Source organism: Phacochoerus africanus, chromosome 12 (assembly GCF_016906955.1).
Source record: "Phacochoerus africanus isolate WHEZ1 chromosome 12, ROS_Pafr_v1, whole genome shotgun sequence".
In the NCBI taxonomy this organism is placed as follows: Eukaryota; Metazoa; Chordata; class Mammalia; order Artiodactyla; family Suidae; genus Phacochoerus; species Phacochoerus africanus.
In genome coordinates, this window is record NC_062555.1 from 34,627,624 (window position 1) to 34,641,377 (window position 13,754).

A 13,754-nucleotide genomic window follows, 5' to 3' on the forward strand; every position below is an offset into this window, starting at 1 on the left:
CTGTTGTGGCACAGTGGGAACAAATCAGACTAGGAACCATGAGGTGGTGGGTTCGACCCCTGGCCTCGGTCAGTGGGTTAAAGATCTGGCATTGCTGTGAGCTGTGTGGTGTAGGTCACAGACGCAGCTCGGATCCTGCGTTGCTGTGGCTGTGGGGTAGGCCAGCAGCTGCAGCAGCTGGACCCCTAGTCTGGGAAGCTCCATATGCCTCATGTGCGGCCCTAAAAAGCCAAAAAAAAAAAAAAAAAAGGATGCCTTAAAATTACACTCTATAGATGCTCTCTCAGATCTTTTCTACCCCCCCCACCACCCACTTTAACTCCAATTATTCTCTTACCAGTATATGTAATAGTACTCGTGCATGCTGTAGAGTTCCAATTCAAAGCCACTTAGAAGATACTGTATCATAATTCGGAGGTTATGGTAAAGGACCCAGGTACCTAAACAGGCCAAATGCTGCCTCTGGGGCTCCTGTTTCAACAGCATAGTGTGAAGGGCTGCATCAACCTTCTCTGCCTATCACACACACATAAAATAAAATCATAAAAAATTAACTTTATTTTTAAGGTAATCAAAGAATTACACAAGAAATAATAGTTAAGGAGTTCCCATTGTGGCTCAGTGGTAATGATCCTGACTAGTATCCATGAGGGTGTGGGTTTGATCCCTGGCCTTGCTCAGTGGGTTAAGGATCCGGCATTGCCCTGAGCTGTGGTGTAGGTCGCAGAAGCAGCTCAGATCCTGTGTTGCTGTGGCTGTGGTGTAGGCCAGCAGCTGTAGCTCCGATTCAACCCCTAGCCTGGGAACTTCCACATGCCGTATGTGCGGGCCTAAAAAGCAAGAACAAAAAGTTAAAAATAGCATATGAGCAGAAAATGTAAATCTCACCACTCAAATCAACTATACTTCAATAAAAAAAATTAAAAATAAAAGAATCCATACTCTCAAATGCACCTTTGGTTAGGGTTACATTCAAATTTCTCATCTCTCAAATGGTAAGAGTTATCTAAACACTTTCTAAGTTAAAAAGATATCCATTTTATAGTACAAAAATATAAATGACTTCAGATCTTTAGCTATATTATTAATATTGCTGCTGCTCACAAATTCACTTGAAGATTAATATGTTTGTATTACAGTGTAAACTTGCTCTAACTATAGTTTTACACATTTTATAATTTATGCTGATTATCAAAAAAAATAAGATGTTTCTAGTTTCGATTATTGTTCTTTTTTGTAAACCCTCTGATACATGTATCTGTTACCTTGTAAGTTAAAAAGAAATTCATTTACCACACTGAAAAATAGTCATTATTCTGAAAAACTGGTTAATTTTGGAAGGGAGGGCAAACTGCTGGCTCTTACCTCATCCTGCAAGGTAGCAAATTCCTCAAGAATATGACCAAGCTTGTCTCTCTGCCGAGCCCTGTTATGTCCATGGATCTGAATAAGACTACAGAATGGCTGCAATACACATACAGTTTATTAACTGTCAATATGAAATTTTCTGATACTAAAAAATATTAACATCATTCCAAGTTTTCAAAATCTTAAGGGAAAAAATGTTTTGTATATAAGAATCATGCTTATGCATAATTTTTACATAGGTATTTCTTTTTAAGGAATTCAATACTAGAATTTATGAATAGCTACAGTAAAGTGGCTGTTTTATGAAACTTGTTTTCATATGGCAAAAATATCTTTCTTCAGGGGTTCCCTGGTGGTACAGTGGGTTAAAGATTTGGTGGTGTCACCGCTGTGGCTCAAGTTGCTGCTGTGGCCTGAGTTCAAGCCCTGGCCCTGGAACTTCCATATGCCATGGGCATGGCACGAACAAACCAACCAACCAACCAAAAACACATTCCTTCAATCCTTAGATATCTTCCCACAATTTCAAGAGTTTTTTTCCTACTTGTTTCAAGGCTGATACTTTTGTGCTGCTTTAAATATACCAGAATGCCTAATAATTAGATAATGGCCAATACCTATAAACTCTAAGGTTCTTTATTCCTCTTTTTATCTATAGAGTAATCTCATATAAAATACTGTAACACCTCATGAATCAGACAATACACAGAAAGCAGGATACTCTGATTTAAGAAGTACACATTTTAAGGTTTTTTTAAGGATAATCATATTTTACATTTGTATGCTTTGGCAGATATTATCTTGTTTAATCAACAAGTAGCCTATAAGAGGTACAGAGACAGTATTAACATTTCTTTTTAAAGATTGGGAAGTTTATAAAAAACTGAAGTGATCTGCCTGATAATGATAAAATATTAGTGATAAAAATAAAATCTGGATAAAAACTGATTTTCCTTTCATCATACTATGTTGCTATATAAAAATATATATATATAAAATAACTGGAATTATGCTCAAAAGAGCTGTCTATATAGAGATTTTAATTAAATAAGAATGATTATAATTAACCAACTACAAGGTTTTTGTTTTCTAAAATTATTTTAATTATACTATAATCCTGTTCATTAAGGCAGTATAAAAATAAGCACATATTGTCACACATATTCCCTGTTTATGAGGTCCAAAATAAGTTAAACATTTTGTGTCAATTTACAAAAAAATATGAAATCTTTTTTTCTCAGATGGGGGTCATAGTTTATCTTATTTCTGTGGTCCCTAAAGGTTATGGTGAAGAGTATGATGTCTTAGAATCTAAGAACCTTCCAGGAAGACTACACGTTATAAAACTATCCACAACAAGAGAGAGAAGTTTCCTACTTATTCAGTGAAAACGAATAAAAAGTGCTAGATGAATAAAATAGCCAAGTCAATGCTACTAAAGGTATTGTACTCCACAATTTTTAAGTATCCACCACAATGACCTAAATGGTAGTTCTTACCCGAACACAGTGAGTAACAAAGGAATCAATACAGTCCTTAGCCTGGTGATTATTATATAGGCAGCACCTGTAAGGTAAGATAATATTCTTGTTATTAAAGTTAAACTATCTGGCCTACGAAAAGAAACAATGATTACTGTAGGAGCTACCAACACATAGGGAAGGTAGAAAAACGAGAAAATGGAACTAAATAACATTATTAGGTTGAAGACTGCTAGGATTAGATTAGTAAATATTTCCTGTTTGTTCCTCACATAACAAAAGTGCAACGGTTCCAATTCCTTGATTGTTCTAAAGGAATTTGGACAATTAAGAGTTGGATCCTATAAGACCAACAGGAAAGAAGGAAAACTCCAGGGCTCCACTTTTGCCTGATCCTATTCCAGTATCATTTATTTTTGCTATAGTTAGTACCCTCATGGACTGTGGTCACAACAGTAATTATTTTAAAAAATACTGGAGTTCCCTTGGGGTGCAGTGAGTTAAGGATCTGGTGCTTTTACTGCAGTGGGTCAGGATGCTGCTATGGAGTGGGTTTGATCCCTGTCCTGAGAACTTGCATTATGCTGAGGGTTGCAGTAAAAAAACCCATGTACTATACAGAATCTGACTTTTTTGAAGACACAAACATTTCCAACCACTGGCCATAATCATCACCTATACATCCCAAGGGTACCTCATTTTATATCTCCACAAAGTAGTTTCCCTGTGGTGTTCCTTATCTCAGTTAAAAGAATTACTTCTTGAGAAAGGCCTTCCTGAGCAGTCTGGGAGGATCTGGTATCTGCCTGGCCCTGGAGGAAATACGAGGCCTCAATAGATGGAAAGATTTCTTTTTTCTTTCCCTGAGGCGGCAGGACAGTAGTATTAGCACCTAAGGAGATGGGAAGAAGCAAAGACATTTTCATGGTGGACTGAAAGGGCTGATAATTTGCTGCTCCTAAGTGTTTGCCATAACTGAGCAATCTGACCAAAGCCTCCAAGTTAAACAGAGCCATGATCATGCAATGGAAAATGATAAAGCATGCAGCAGCTAGGAGAAAGAAAAGGCAGGACACCTGAGAACAGGTGGCAGTGAAACAGAAGTGCTGGAAGGTCCAAAGTGAGAAAATTACTTAAGGTGACAAAAATAAAGCACTTAAAAATGTTCACAGTAGCCTTGAAGAACTTTCTCACAACACGGCAAAAATAAGAGATAAATGTCATGAGGAATACAGAAGAAAATAATCTACAAAACATATTATTATAATGAGCTCTTAAAAAAAGAACAAGAAATAGATGAAGGTGAGACAATCATAATTAAATAAATAATAATGATAACAATATGGAAAAAATGATCTGATTTGAAGACTTGAGGCTGATTTCCAGGTAGGAATAGGTGAAAATTACACATGAACATTCTGGTAAAACTCTTGAACTCCTAAAATAAGAGAAACTCTATAATCCTCCAGAAGTATCAAATCACTTATAAAGGAAAAGAAAGAATCAGATCAATAACAGATTACTCATCATAACACTGGAATTTTTTAAACAGCACAGTAACATCTACGGGCTACCACACAGTGAACTTCGCTATATACACAGTTGATTCTCAGAATTCATGACAGTTATGTTCCGTAAAATTGCTGTGGACACTGAATTAGAGAATACTGAAACACTACTGCTAAGGCAAAATACAGGGTCAGATTCCTGTCAGCCTCTGATTACATTTTAATCAACTGGTCACTACATAACCTTGGTTAACCTCTATTTCTTTTTGAAGATATTGTACATACTGTATATGGTTGATTGATCAGCAATGAACACATGTCTGAGCAAACCTCTAATAAACATGTATCATATAATCGCTCTGTAAGGCACACTATAGCCTTCTTGTGCTAGGGACACCAGATAGCACATCACCACACTTGGAGGCCATGAAACTACAAAATCACCAACAAAAAGCACAAAAAAAGAGCATCTAATAGAGTTTATACTGTAAGACACAAGAAAGCAATGTTGTCTTTGTTCGACTTCAGCATTAGGCTACTCAAATATTGTGCCATGTCCATGGAGATGGCAAGAGTAGAGAGAGTGAGTATTGATTTGAGGGTTAAAAATACATTTTAGCAAGGAAGCAAATTATTAAACATAGAAACTGCAAATAATGAGGATCAAACTGTAGTTAAATCTAAATGGATAATGATAAGAGTGACGATGTGGAATCAAGTGTTAAAAATTGTTAAAAAGAAAAGACAAAATGCAAATTGGAGGATGTAGATAGTATTTCACATATACCATATTGTCAAAAACTAAGAAGTCTGATAATACCTAGATGATGAGGAAACCAGAATCTATACACTGTTGGCTGGCATTAATTCAATCGTTTTGGAAAGTAATATGGCAAAACTAGTAAAGCTGAAGATGCATATGCCCATGATCAGCAATTAATTATATTTTAAAATATGTAGTCTATGTGCACAAGGAGACACACTTCAAAGATGTTCACCACAGCACTGACTCCAGTAATGAACTGAATTAAAAACAAGGTAAATGTCCAAATGTAGAGAAATAGCAAAATAAAATGCAGTACAAAGAATAGTTTTAATGAACAAAATAAATTTGCATGGATAAACTTGGTCAACTTCAAAACTGTAATGCTAAATGGAAAAACTATGTGGCAAAAGGATATATATATATATATGGCAACAAAATTTACGTGAAGTTTAACATCATAAAATAAACTTACAGTGGTCACCACTAGGACCAGAGTTAAGGGAAAGGATGGGGTGAACGAGGAGGATTTGAAATTATAGTCAACAACTTTCAGAATGTGGCCTAGGTTCCCCTGCGGTGTCTTCTCCTTTATATTCCTTGAGTTTAATCCTTCCTCATCTCTTACGTGTACTATGAAGCAGCCTGGTTAAACACTGTGCCTCAATTATTACTATCAATTTGCCTCCAATTAAAAAAAAATACATATTCTACTATGCCAATTCCCTCCTAAAAACTCAATCAGTTATTCATTGACCATAAAACAAAGATCAAACTTTACCAAAGCATTCAAAACTGGAGTCTAATCTCAATCTTAATCATTCAACTTGTATTTTTTGTGTATTGCGAATTCTGTATTTGAGCTCTGTGAATCATTTTAACAAATTAATTATACCTGAGGAGGAGGTAGTCAGAACCTCTAATTTTTAGCCACTTGGTCGGTCAATGAGAAGCACAGGTAATAACCTGGGAAGTGTAGGGTGGTCTCATAGGCCTGTGGAACCTGATTCTATCTCAGGGTAGACAGTGAAAGAACTGTCTTGGGTGCCCTCCTGGCACCTGAGCAATGTTTTTGGTAAGGAAGGCCACACAAGTGCAGACAGACACATTAGGAATTGAGTCTGGGAACCCCCCTACATACAGTATATAAGAAGATCACTGTTACAGGAGAGAGAGATGGAGTGCTGTGCTGGTTTTGAGAATGGGGAAGGTTTTCACTTTTTAAATTGACTGATAAGGGTAGCCTTTGCTGAGGTGACAGTGAACAGACTTAAAGCAGTGAGAGTCAACCCTGGGGATTTTTGAGGAAAATACTCTCTACCCCAGATTGTGTGTGAAGACTACAGGGAAAGAGATAGTATATTCCAGGAATAGCAAGGAAGCCAGTATGGCTGAAGCAAAGATGAGGGGACATTAGTAAAAGAAAGTCAGAAGGGCATTTGTTGCAGCAGGCAGATAGTTAAAAGGTATGAGCAAAGAAGCAGGGCATGGGGCCAGATGGAAGGAAACCAACATCAAGCAAACAGCAGGATTCATGGGCAGACAAAGAAAAGCAGGAACCTTCAGAATGACAGGAAACCACACATTTTGGGGGTGGTAAGTGCCCTGGAAGCAAAAAAAAAGTGGGGGGAGGAAAAGGGGAAGAATCCCCAGTGTCTGAATGCAACCTGTTGCTCATTATACCCTTATTATAATAAAATTATTAGCTACGCAGATAAGAGGTAACTATCATGCACCAATTCACAATAAAAGCTAAACAAACAAACAAAATCCCTCCTCCCTTCGGTAAGGTGGAGCTGGGATGAAACTGAAGGAACAGGACCCCTGAACCCCATCTTCCCAGTGAATGTCCTGCCCATGCAGTTGGATACCCCTTATAACTGATGTGCCAGAGAAACGCAGGGCAGCTGCTGGCCTCTATTTAAGATGTATATTTCTCACTTAAATAGATCCTCACTTTTCTCTCTTAATTACCATCTCGTTTCTGAACTTCTTCTTTGAGACAAGAACCTAATCTTTGGGAACAGCATCAGGAAAGTCTAGCCCAGAGCACATGGGGCTCAGAGGCTCACTTAATAAGCATTTTGCCTTTTACTGTGAATAAAACTAGAAATGTAACCAACACAGAGGATGTCTCCCCAGGGGCAATCTTTAACTGCCAGATGTGCACATTCTTAAGCTCCCTTGTCCCTAACAAGGGATAGCTTGTCAACTCTGAGGTATAATCTCTAGGGCTCCCTGAAAGGACTGAACAAAGTTAATCTTCTGTGAAGACATGTGGCTTTCTTCCTTTCCATGTCCCACTTGCCCACAACCCTGTGAGTTTCCCTGGAATTACTTTCTAAATTACATTTACATGAATCTTTGTCTCAGGGTCAGCTTCTGGAAAACCAACCAAAGGTACAAAAATTGAACAATGAACCATATCTATTCTTAAAATATATAATTTCATATACCATGTCTTCTCACATGCTGGTTTCTTTCCTAAGGAATAATTCCTTTCTTCCTTCCACATCAGAAATGTCAAACAATCCTTTCCAGCTTTTTATGGTGGCACATTTTGGGGGAATATTCCCAAATAACTATATTTCCAGAATATAATTTAAGGACCAATTATCCGCATCTTCTATTTAGACTCACATTATTGAGAAGAAATCTTATCTTGCTTTTTATAACTATTTCCCAAAGTGCCTACTTAGCAGAGTGCTTTGTACACAGTAAGGGTCAATACAACTTGCTGAATTTCTGATAACTCGATGTAAGCTTTTCTCATACACCTAATATCAACTTCACAAAAACCTCAATTTCAATCCAAATAATATGTAGCAGAAATCAGTTAATTTTAACATGATTGAATTATTTTTAATATGGAGACTTGATTCCAACAGTTTTTATGTCTTTGCTACAAAGGAGCACAGAGAATTTGGGCTTTTAAGAAATACACAGGCTATAAAATATAATACTTACTTTGGGGAGAGCACCGGAGGACTGACAAAAGACCGGAGTGCATCTTTCACCATGTCTTGCATGAGATGGGTTCCAAAGACCTTTTTGTTATCCACCAGGAAAGTGGTCTTAAAATAAATGTTATACATATTACTAACACTGTCACAATCTTGACATACGGCACATCCAGTTGTCATTACTGTGACATGAGCATACTTCTTATAAATGCCACAGAATACAAAAGAGATTAAAATACAAATAGTTGGTGGGAAATGTTTATAAATCACTGCCTCCACAAAGGGTACTACCTATTAACTTCATTGAGGGTGTATTATTATGCAAGAGGACAAAAAATGTGCAGAAAAAAAAATCTCTCAGGTTGGAGTTCCCTGGTGGCCTAGTGGTTAAGGAACAGGCATTGTCACTACTGTGGATTACATCACTGCTGTGGGTTTGAGCCCTGGCCCAGGAACTCCACAGGCACAGACCAAAAAAAAAAAAAAAAATCTTTCAGACCAAGAGTAGTATTGCTGAACTAGTGAAAATGAACTGATCAGTCTGAATATGCCAAATGAGCTAATATACAAGGATTTCATAAATTATGAAATATTTAATGATTATAAATATTAAGCGGGTTAACCTTTATAAAACATGGGAACACAAACCTTCTGAAGTTGGGAAAAATATATTTAAAATAATCAATTTTTAAAATATGTTAATAATAATTCACATTTAATTTTCTTCCCTTAAAAAAAATCTCCATGTATTTTAATATTTACTATACAATATATACCTTACTTGATTTCCTAACACATTTGGGTTGTTTCCAGTTTTTGATGCCCATGAACCAAACAGCTTTAAACATTCGCATGCATCCAGATTTCTAGGAGAATGTGATAATCCACTTAGGTGAACAAACAACAGTAAGATCTGTGCATTTGTTTTTATAAAAGTCTGCCATCACATTCCAAAGTGGGTAGAGCACCTCAAATTCCTATTGGTAATGAATCTTCTCCAGTGCTTGATCAAATTTTCAGTTTTCCTGTCCTTTTTCTTATTTTAAAAATATTCTGATAGGTGAATAATAATATTCCATTGCAGTTTTAATTTGCACTTCCCTAACCCTAATAATGCTGAATATCTTTTCATGCTGAAATGTTTTTTTTGGCAGTGTAGGTCCCAGATGTGGTTGGATCCTGCATTGTTGTGGCTATGGTGTGGTCGTGTAGCTGAAGCTCCAATCCGACCCCTAGCTTGGGAACGTCCACATGCCGCAGGTGCCGCCATAAAAAGAAAAAAAAAAAAAACGAAATGTTTTTCTTCCCCCACCCATTTAAAACACTAAGGTGTCTATTTTCTTACTATGTTTATAGAGTTCTTCATACGTTCTAGATTCAAGTTCTCGGTCAGACATAATCTGCAAATATTTTCCCTTACTGAGAATTTCTTCTCATTTTCTTTTTTTTGCTATTTCTTTGGGCCGCTCCCGCGGCATATGGAGATTCCCAGGCTAGGGGTCTAATCGGAGCTATAGCCACCGGCCTACACCAGAGCCACAGCAACTCGGGATCCGAGCCAAGTCTGCAACCTACACCACAGCTCACGGCAATGCCGGATCCTTAACCCACTGAGCAAGGGCAGGGACCGAACCCGCAACCTCATGGTTCCTAGTCGGATTTGTTAACCACTGCGCCACGACGGGAACTCCTCATTTTCTTAATAATGTCTTCTACATAATTAAAGTTCCAAATTTATCAAATGGGCATTTTTTTTTTTTTTGTGATTGTGCTTTTGATGTCAGATATAAGAATTCTCTACCTTCCACAGGTCACAAAGATATTCTCCTATCCTTTCTTCCAAAAGTTTTATAGTTTCACATATTATACCATATAATAAAGGACTAATTAAAGAATAGAACTTCTCCAGAGTTTTCCCTTGGTTCCACTAATCCTTGTGTACTTCATTTTGCCTGTCTTATAGTCTGGTAATGTTGAGTTTCTCAACTTTGTTCTTTTTTTTTTTTTCAAAATTGTTTTGGCTATACTAGTTCTATTTTGCCTTTCCATATAAATTTGAGAGGCAGCTTTGTAGACATCTAAAAAAATTTGCTATAATTTTGCAATTGCTTTGAATCTAAATACATCAATTTAGGGGAGAATTAACATCTTAATAAAATAGCAATTCTTGGAGTTCTTGTCATGGCTCAGCAGTTAACAAATCTGACTAGGAACCATGAGGTTGCAGGTTCGATCCCTGGCCTTACTCAGTGGGTTAAGGATCCGGTGTTGCCGTGAGCTGTGGTGTAGGTTGCAGACATGGCTCGGATTCCCGCATTGTTGTGGCTGTGGCTGGCGGCTGCAGGTCTGATTCGACCCCTACCCTGGGAACCTCCATATGCCATGGGAGCAGCCCAAGAAATAGCCAAAAGATGAAAAAAAAAAAGCAATTCTTCCAATCCAAAAACAAGCTATATCTCTCCATTTATTTAAGTCCTCTTTGATGTCTTTAATTAAAATTTTGTAGTTTTTCAGCTTAGAGGTTCTACAAACAGGTACTACACTTATACCTAAGTATTTCATTCTTTATGTTATTGTGCACTATTTTAGATTTTTTGATTTGCATTGGTCATTGTATTGCTCATTTCGTATACTGGCCTAATACCCTGTGACCTTGTTAAACTCATCCATCAGGTCTAGGAACTTCTGCAGATCCCTTGGTACTCTACATAGAAATTTATGCTACCTATAAAAAAAAAAATTCTTTCTTCCTTTCTCAACTGTATGCCTTTTATTTCTTTTCCAGCCTTTTTTCTTTGGCACAGATTTCCAGTACTATGCTGTATAAGAGTGGAGTGATGAGAGTGGACATACATACTTTTTTCCCAATCGTAGGAGGAAAGAATTTTTTTTTTCTTTTTGTCTCTTTGCCTTTTTTAGGGCCACTTCTGCGGCATATGGAGATTCCCAGGCTAGGGGTCGAATTGGAGCTGTAGTCACTGGCCTACGCCACAGCAACACGGGATCCGAGCCGCGTCTGCAACCTATACCACAGCTCACGGCAACACCAGATCCTTGACCCACTGAGCAAGGGCAGGGATCGAACCCGCAACCTCATGGTTCCTAGTCGGATTCGTTAACCACTGTGCCACGATGGAAACTCCAGGAGGAAAGAATTTAATCTTTCATTATCAAGTATGATATTAGCTGTAGGTTTTTTGTACATCCCCTTTATCAAGTTAAGGAAGTTCCCTTCCATTCCTAGTTTTGCTGAGAGTTTTTTTTTTTTTTTTTAATCATGAATGGACATTGGTTATGTCAAATGGTTTTACTCAATCTATTGAGACTTTAGACTGTAGGGTAAATAACACTTCAAACATTGAACAAGCCTTGCATTCTGGGGTTAAAATCCATTTGGTCATGATGTATTCTCTTTTCTTATATACAGCAGGATTTGATAATCATAAAGGATATGGATTTATAGTTTTGGGTTTTTTGTTGTTGTTGTTGTTTGTCTTGGCCACACCTGTGGCACGTGGAAATTCCTGGGCCAGGGATTGAGCTGGAGCTGCAGCAGAAACAACACAGGCTCCTTAACCTGCTGTACCACAGTGGGAACTCCTATAGTTTTCTAAGTTTGAAATCTCTGGTTTTGGTACTGAGGTAATACGGGCCTCACATAATGAGTGTTTTTGCCTCTTCTATTTTCTGGAAGAGATTGTATAGAATTAGCCTGGAGTTTCACTGGAAGGCTTTTAACTATGAATACAGTTTCCTTGATAGATATAGGACTACGCAAGTTATCTATTTCTCCTTGAGTAGGTTCTGGTAGTGTCTCTCACAGAATTGGTCCATTTCATTTAAATTTTTGAATTTATGTACATACAGTTGTTAAGACTACTACCATGAATCCTTTGAATTTGTGTTGGGTCTGTAATAATTCCTGATATTACATTCATCTGTATCTTCTCTTATTTTTCGTTCTGTCTGGTTAGAAGCAGCTTGTGGCTGTAATGATTTTCTCTTTCCTATTTTACTCATTTCTGCTTTTATCTTGGTTATTTCCTTTTGCTTGTTTCTAGTTTGCTTTGTTCTTTTTTCTTTTTTAAAGTAGAAGCTTAAATTATAATTTCAGACATTCCTTTTTTCATATAAACATTAATACTATAAATTTCCTTCTAAACACTGATTAATTGTAACTTAAATTCTGATGTTAAATATTCATTTTCATTCAGTTGAAAACATTTTCTAATTTACCTCAGTATTTCCTCTTTAAGCCACGGGTTCTTCAGAAGTGTATTAATTTCCAAATATTTGGGGGCTTTTCCAGATACTCTATTACTGATTACTAATTTAACCCCAAAAAGAGAGAACACACTTTATATGATTTTAACTTTTTTAATTATTAAGGTTTTATGGCCCCAAATATGATCTTGATGAATGTCTTAATACTTTAAGTCAATATTTCTATTACAAAAATATAACGCTAACTGCAGAATATCCTTTAAAAGTATCTACCCTTTTGTTCCATTAATCAATAAAACAATGTCAATACACATTATTTGATATTTAAAGAAATATGTTAATACTAAGTGGAACTTACTTGTAATAGAGATCGTGAAAGAACACAAGGTGATTGTTCACTAAATTCACAGAAAAAATCCTGATGCACAGAAAAAAGAATGACATTATCAGATTAAATAAAAACTGAAAATGTTTAGGAATATAAATTTTACTAGAACTTCTGTGAATACACTACTAGAGTTAAAAATATGACAAATAGCTAAAGATAATTTATACAAGGACTGTCTAATTGTATGAATGGAACCATGGATAATTTTAGGGCCTAATTTTTTTTCAACAAGCTGACCAATAATAGTACTATGTGGATGCCAATATTAAATTTGTATATCATGAAAATAATAGTATCAATAATAACTTACTAATGACAGGTTTACTTCCTACTTCACAGAAATGACTACCAAGTAACCAGGATAACTGAATTCACATTCGCTTTTTTCACAATTAATTTTTACACTTTGTACATACTTCTCAAAGTATTTTCCACCAGAGAGAGATTCTCCTCTATTTCACATTACAAAGAAAGTTAAAATAACTAAAGTCACAGGAAATCCCTCAACTTCAGCCTCTAAACCTCTAACGGGACCCACATCTGTACCGAGACCCTTCCCTTGCCTGCTTCAACAACAGATCTCCTCCTCTTTTATCAAGGACTCCATTCCTTCTGGCTTTTCCACAACCATTACACACTGTCAATTATCCATCCTTTGCTCTCCTAGATATTAAAATTCTTCCTCTCACCAGATCGTTCCCATTTTCATTTAAACAGTCAAGTTTCATCTTTAAAAAGAAGAGAAGATGATGATCCCACATTCCTCTTTCAACTGCTGCCTTCTCAGCCAAACCTTGTGAGGAGGTGGCTCTCACTGTCTCAATTCAGCTCTCATGCATCTTCAAGACAAAGCCTGGCTCCCTGCCCTAGTCATACCTGTCCCCCATTAAGAATTCCAATTGGTACTGGTTCTGTATCTTAATCATCTTTTTCTCAGCAGCATGACTTCCTTCTTGAAAAACCTTTTAAATGACTTTCATGTTTCTCCCTCTTTGACCACTTCTCAATTTGTTCTGCAGCTTTCAAAGTTTAGTTCCAGACTATTCTCTTTTCTTAATC

The 13,754-nt window shown here is 36.8% G+C and overlaps 1 protein-coding gene across 3 annotated transcripts in view; it reads right to left on the reverse strand.

Annotated features, from left to right (window-relative positions):
• Positions 1-13,754, reverse strand: part of NAA35 (N-alpha-acetyltransferase 35, NatC auxiliary subunit) — a 101,523-nt gene that overhangs the window by 12,389 nt on the left and 75,380 nt on the right. For all 3 annotated transcript variants that reach the window (XM_047754798.1, XM_047754797.1, XM_047754796.1), the window contains exons 13-17: positions 12,666-12,725; positions 8,088-8,194; positions 2,868-2,934; positions 1,366-1,464; positions 338-516 (exon numbers count right to left, since the gene is read on the reverse strand). In XM_047754798.1, coding sequence (XP_047610754.1) covers positions 338-516; positions 1,366-1,464; positions 2,868-2,934; positions 8,088-8,194; positions 12,666-12,725 — 512 coding nt within the window. The remainder of the gene's footprint in view (positions 1-337; positions 517-1,365; positions 1,465-2,867; positions 2,935-8,087; positions 8,195-12,665; positions 12,726-13,754) is intronic.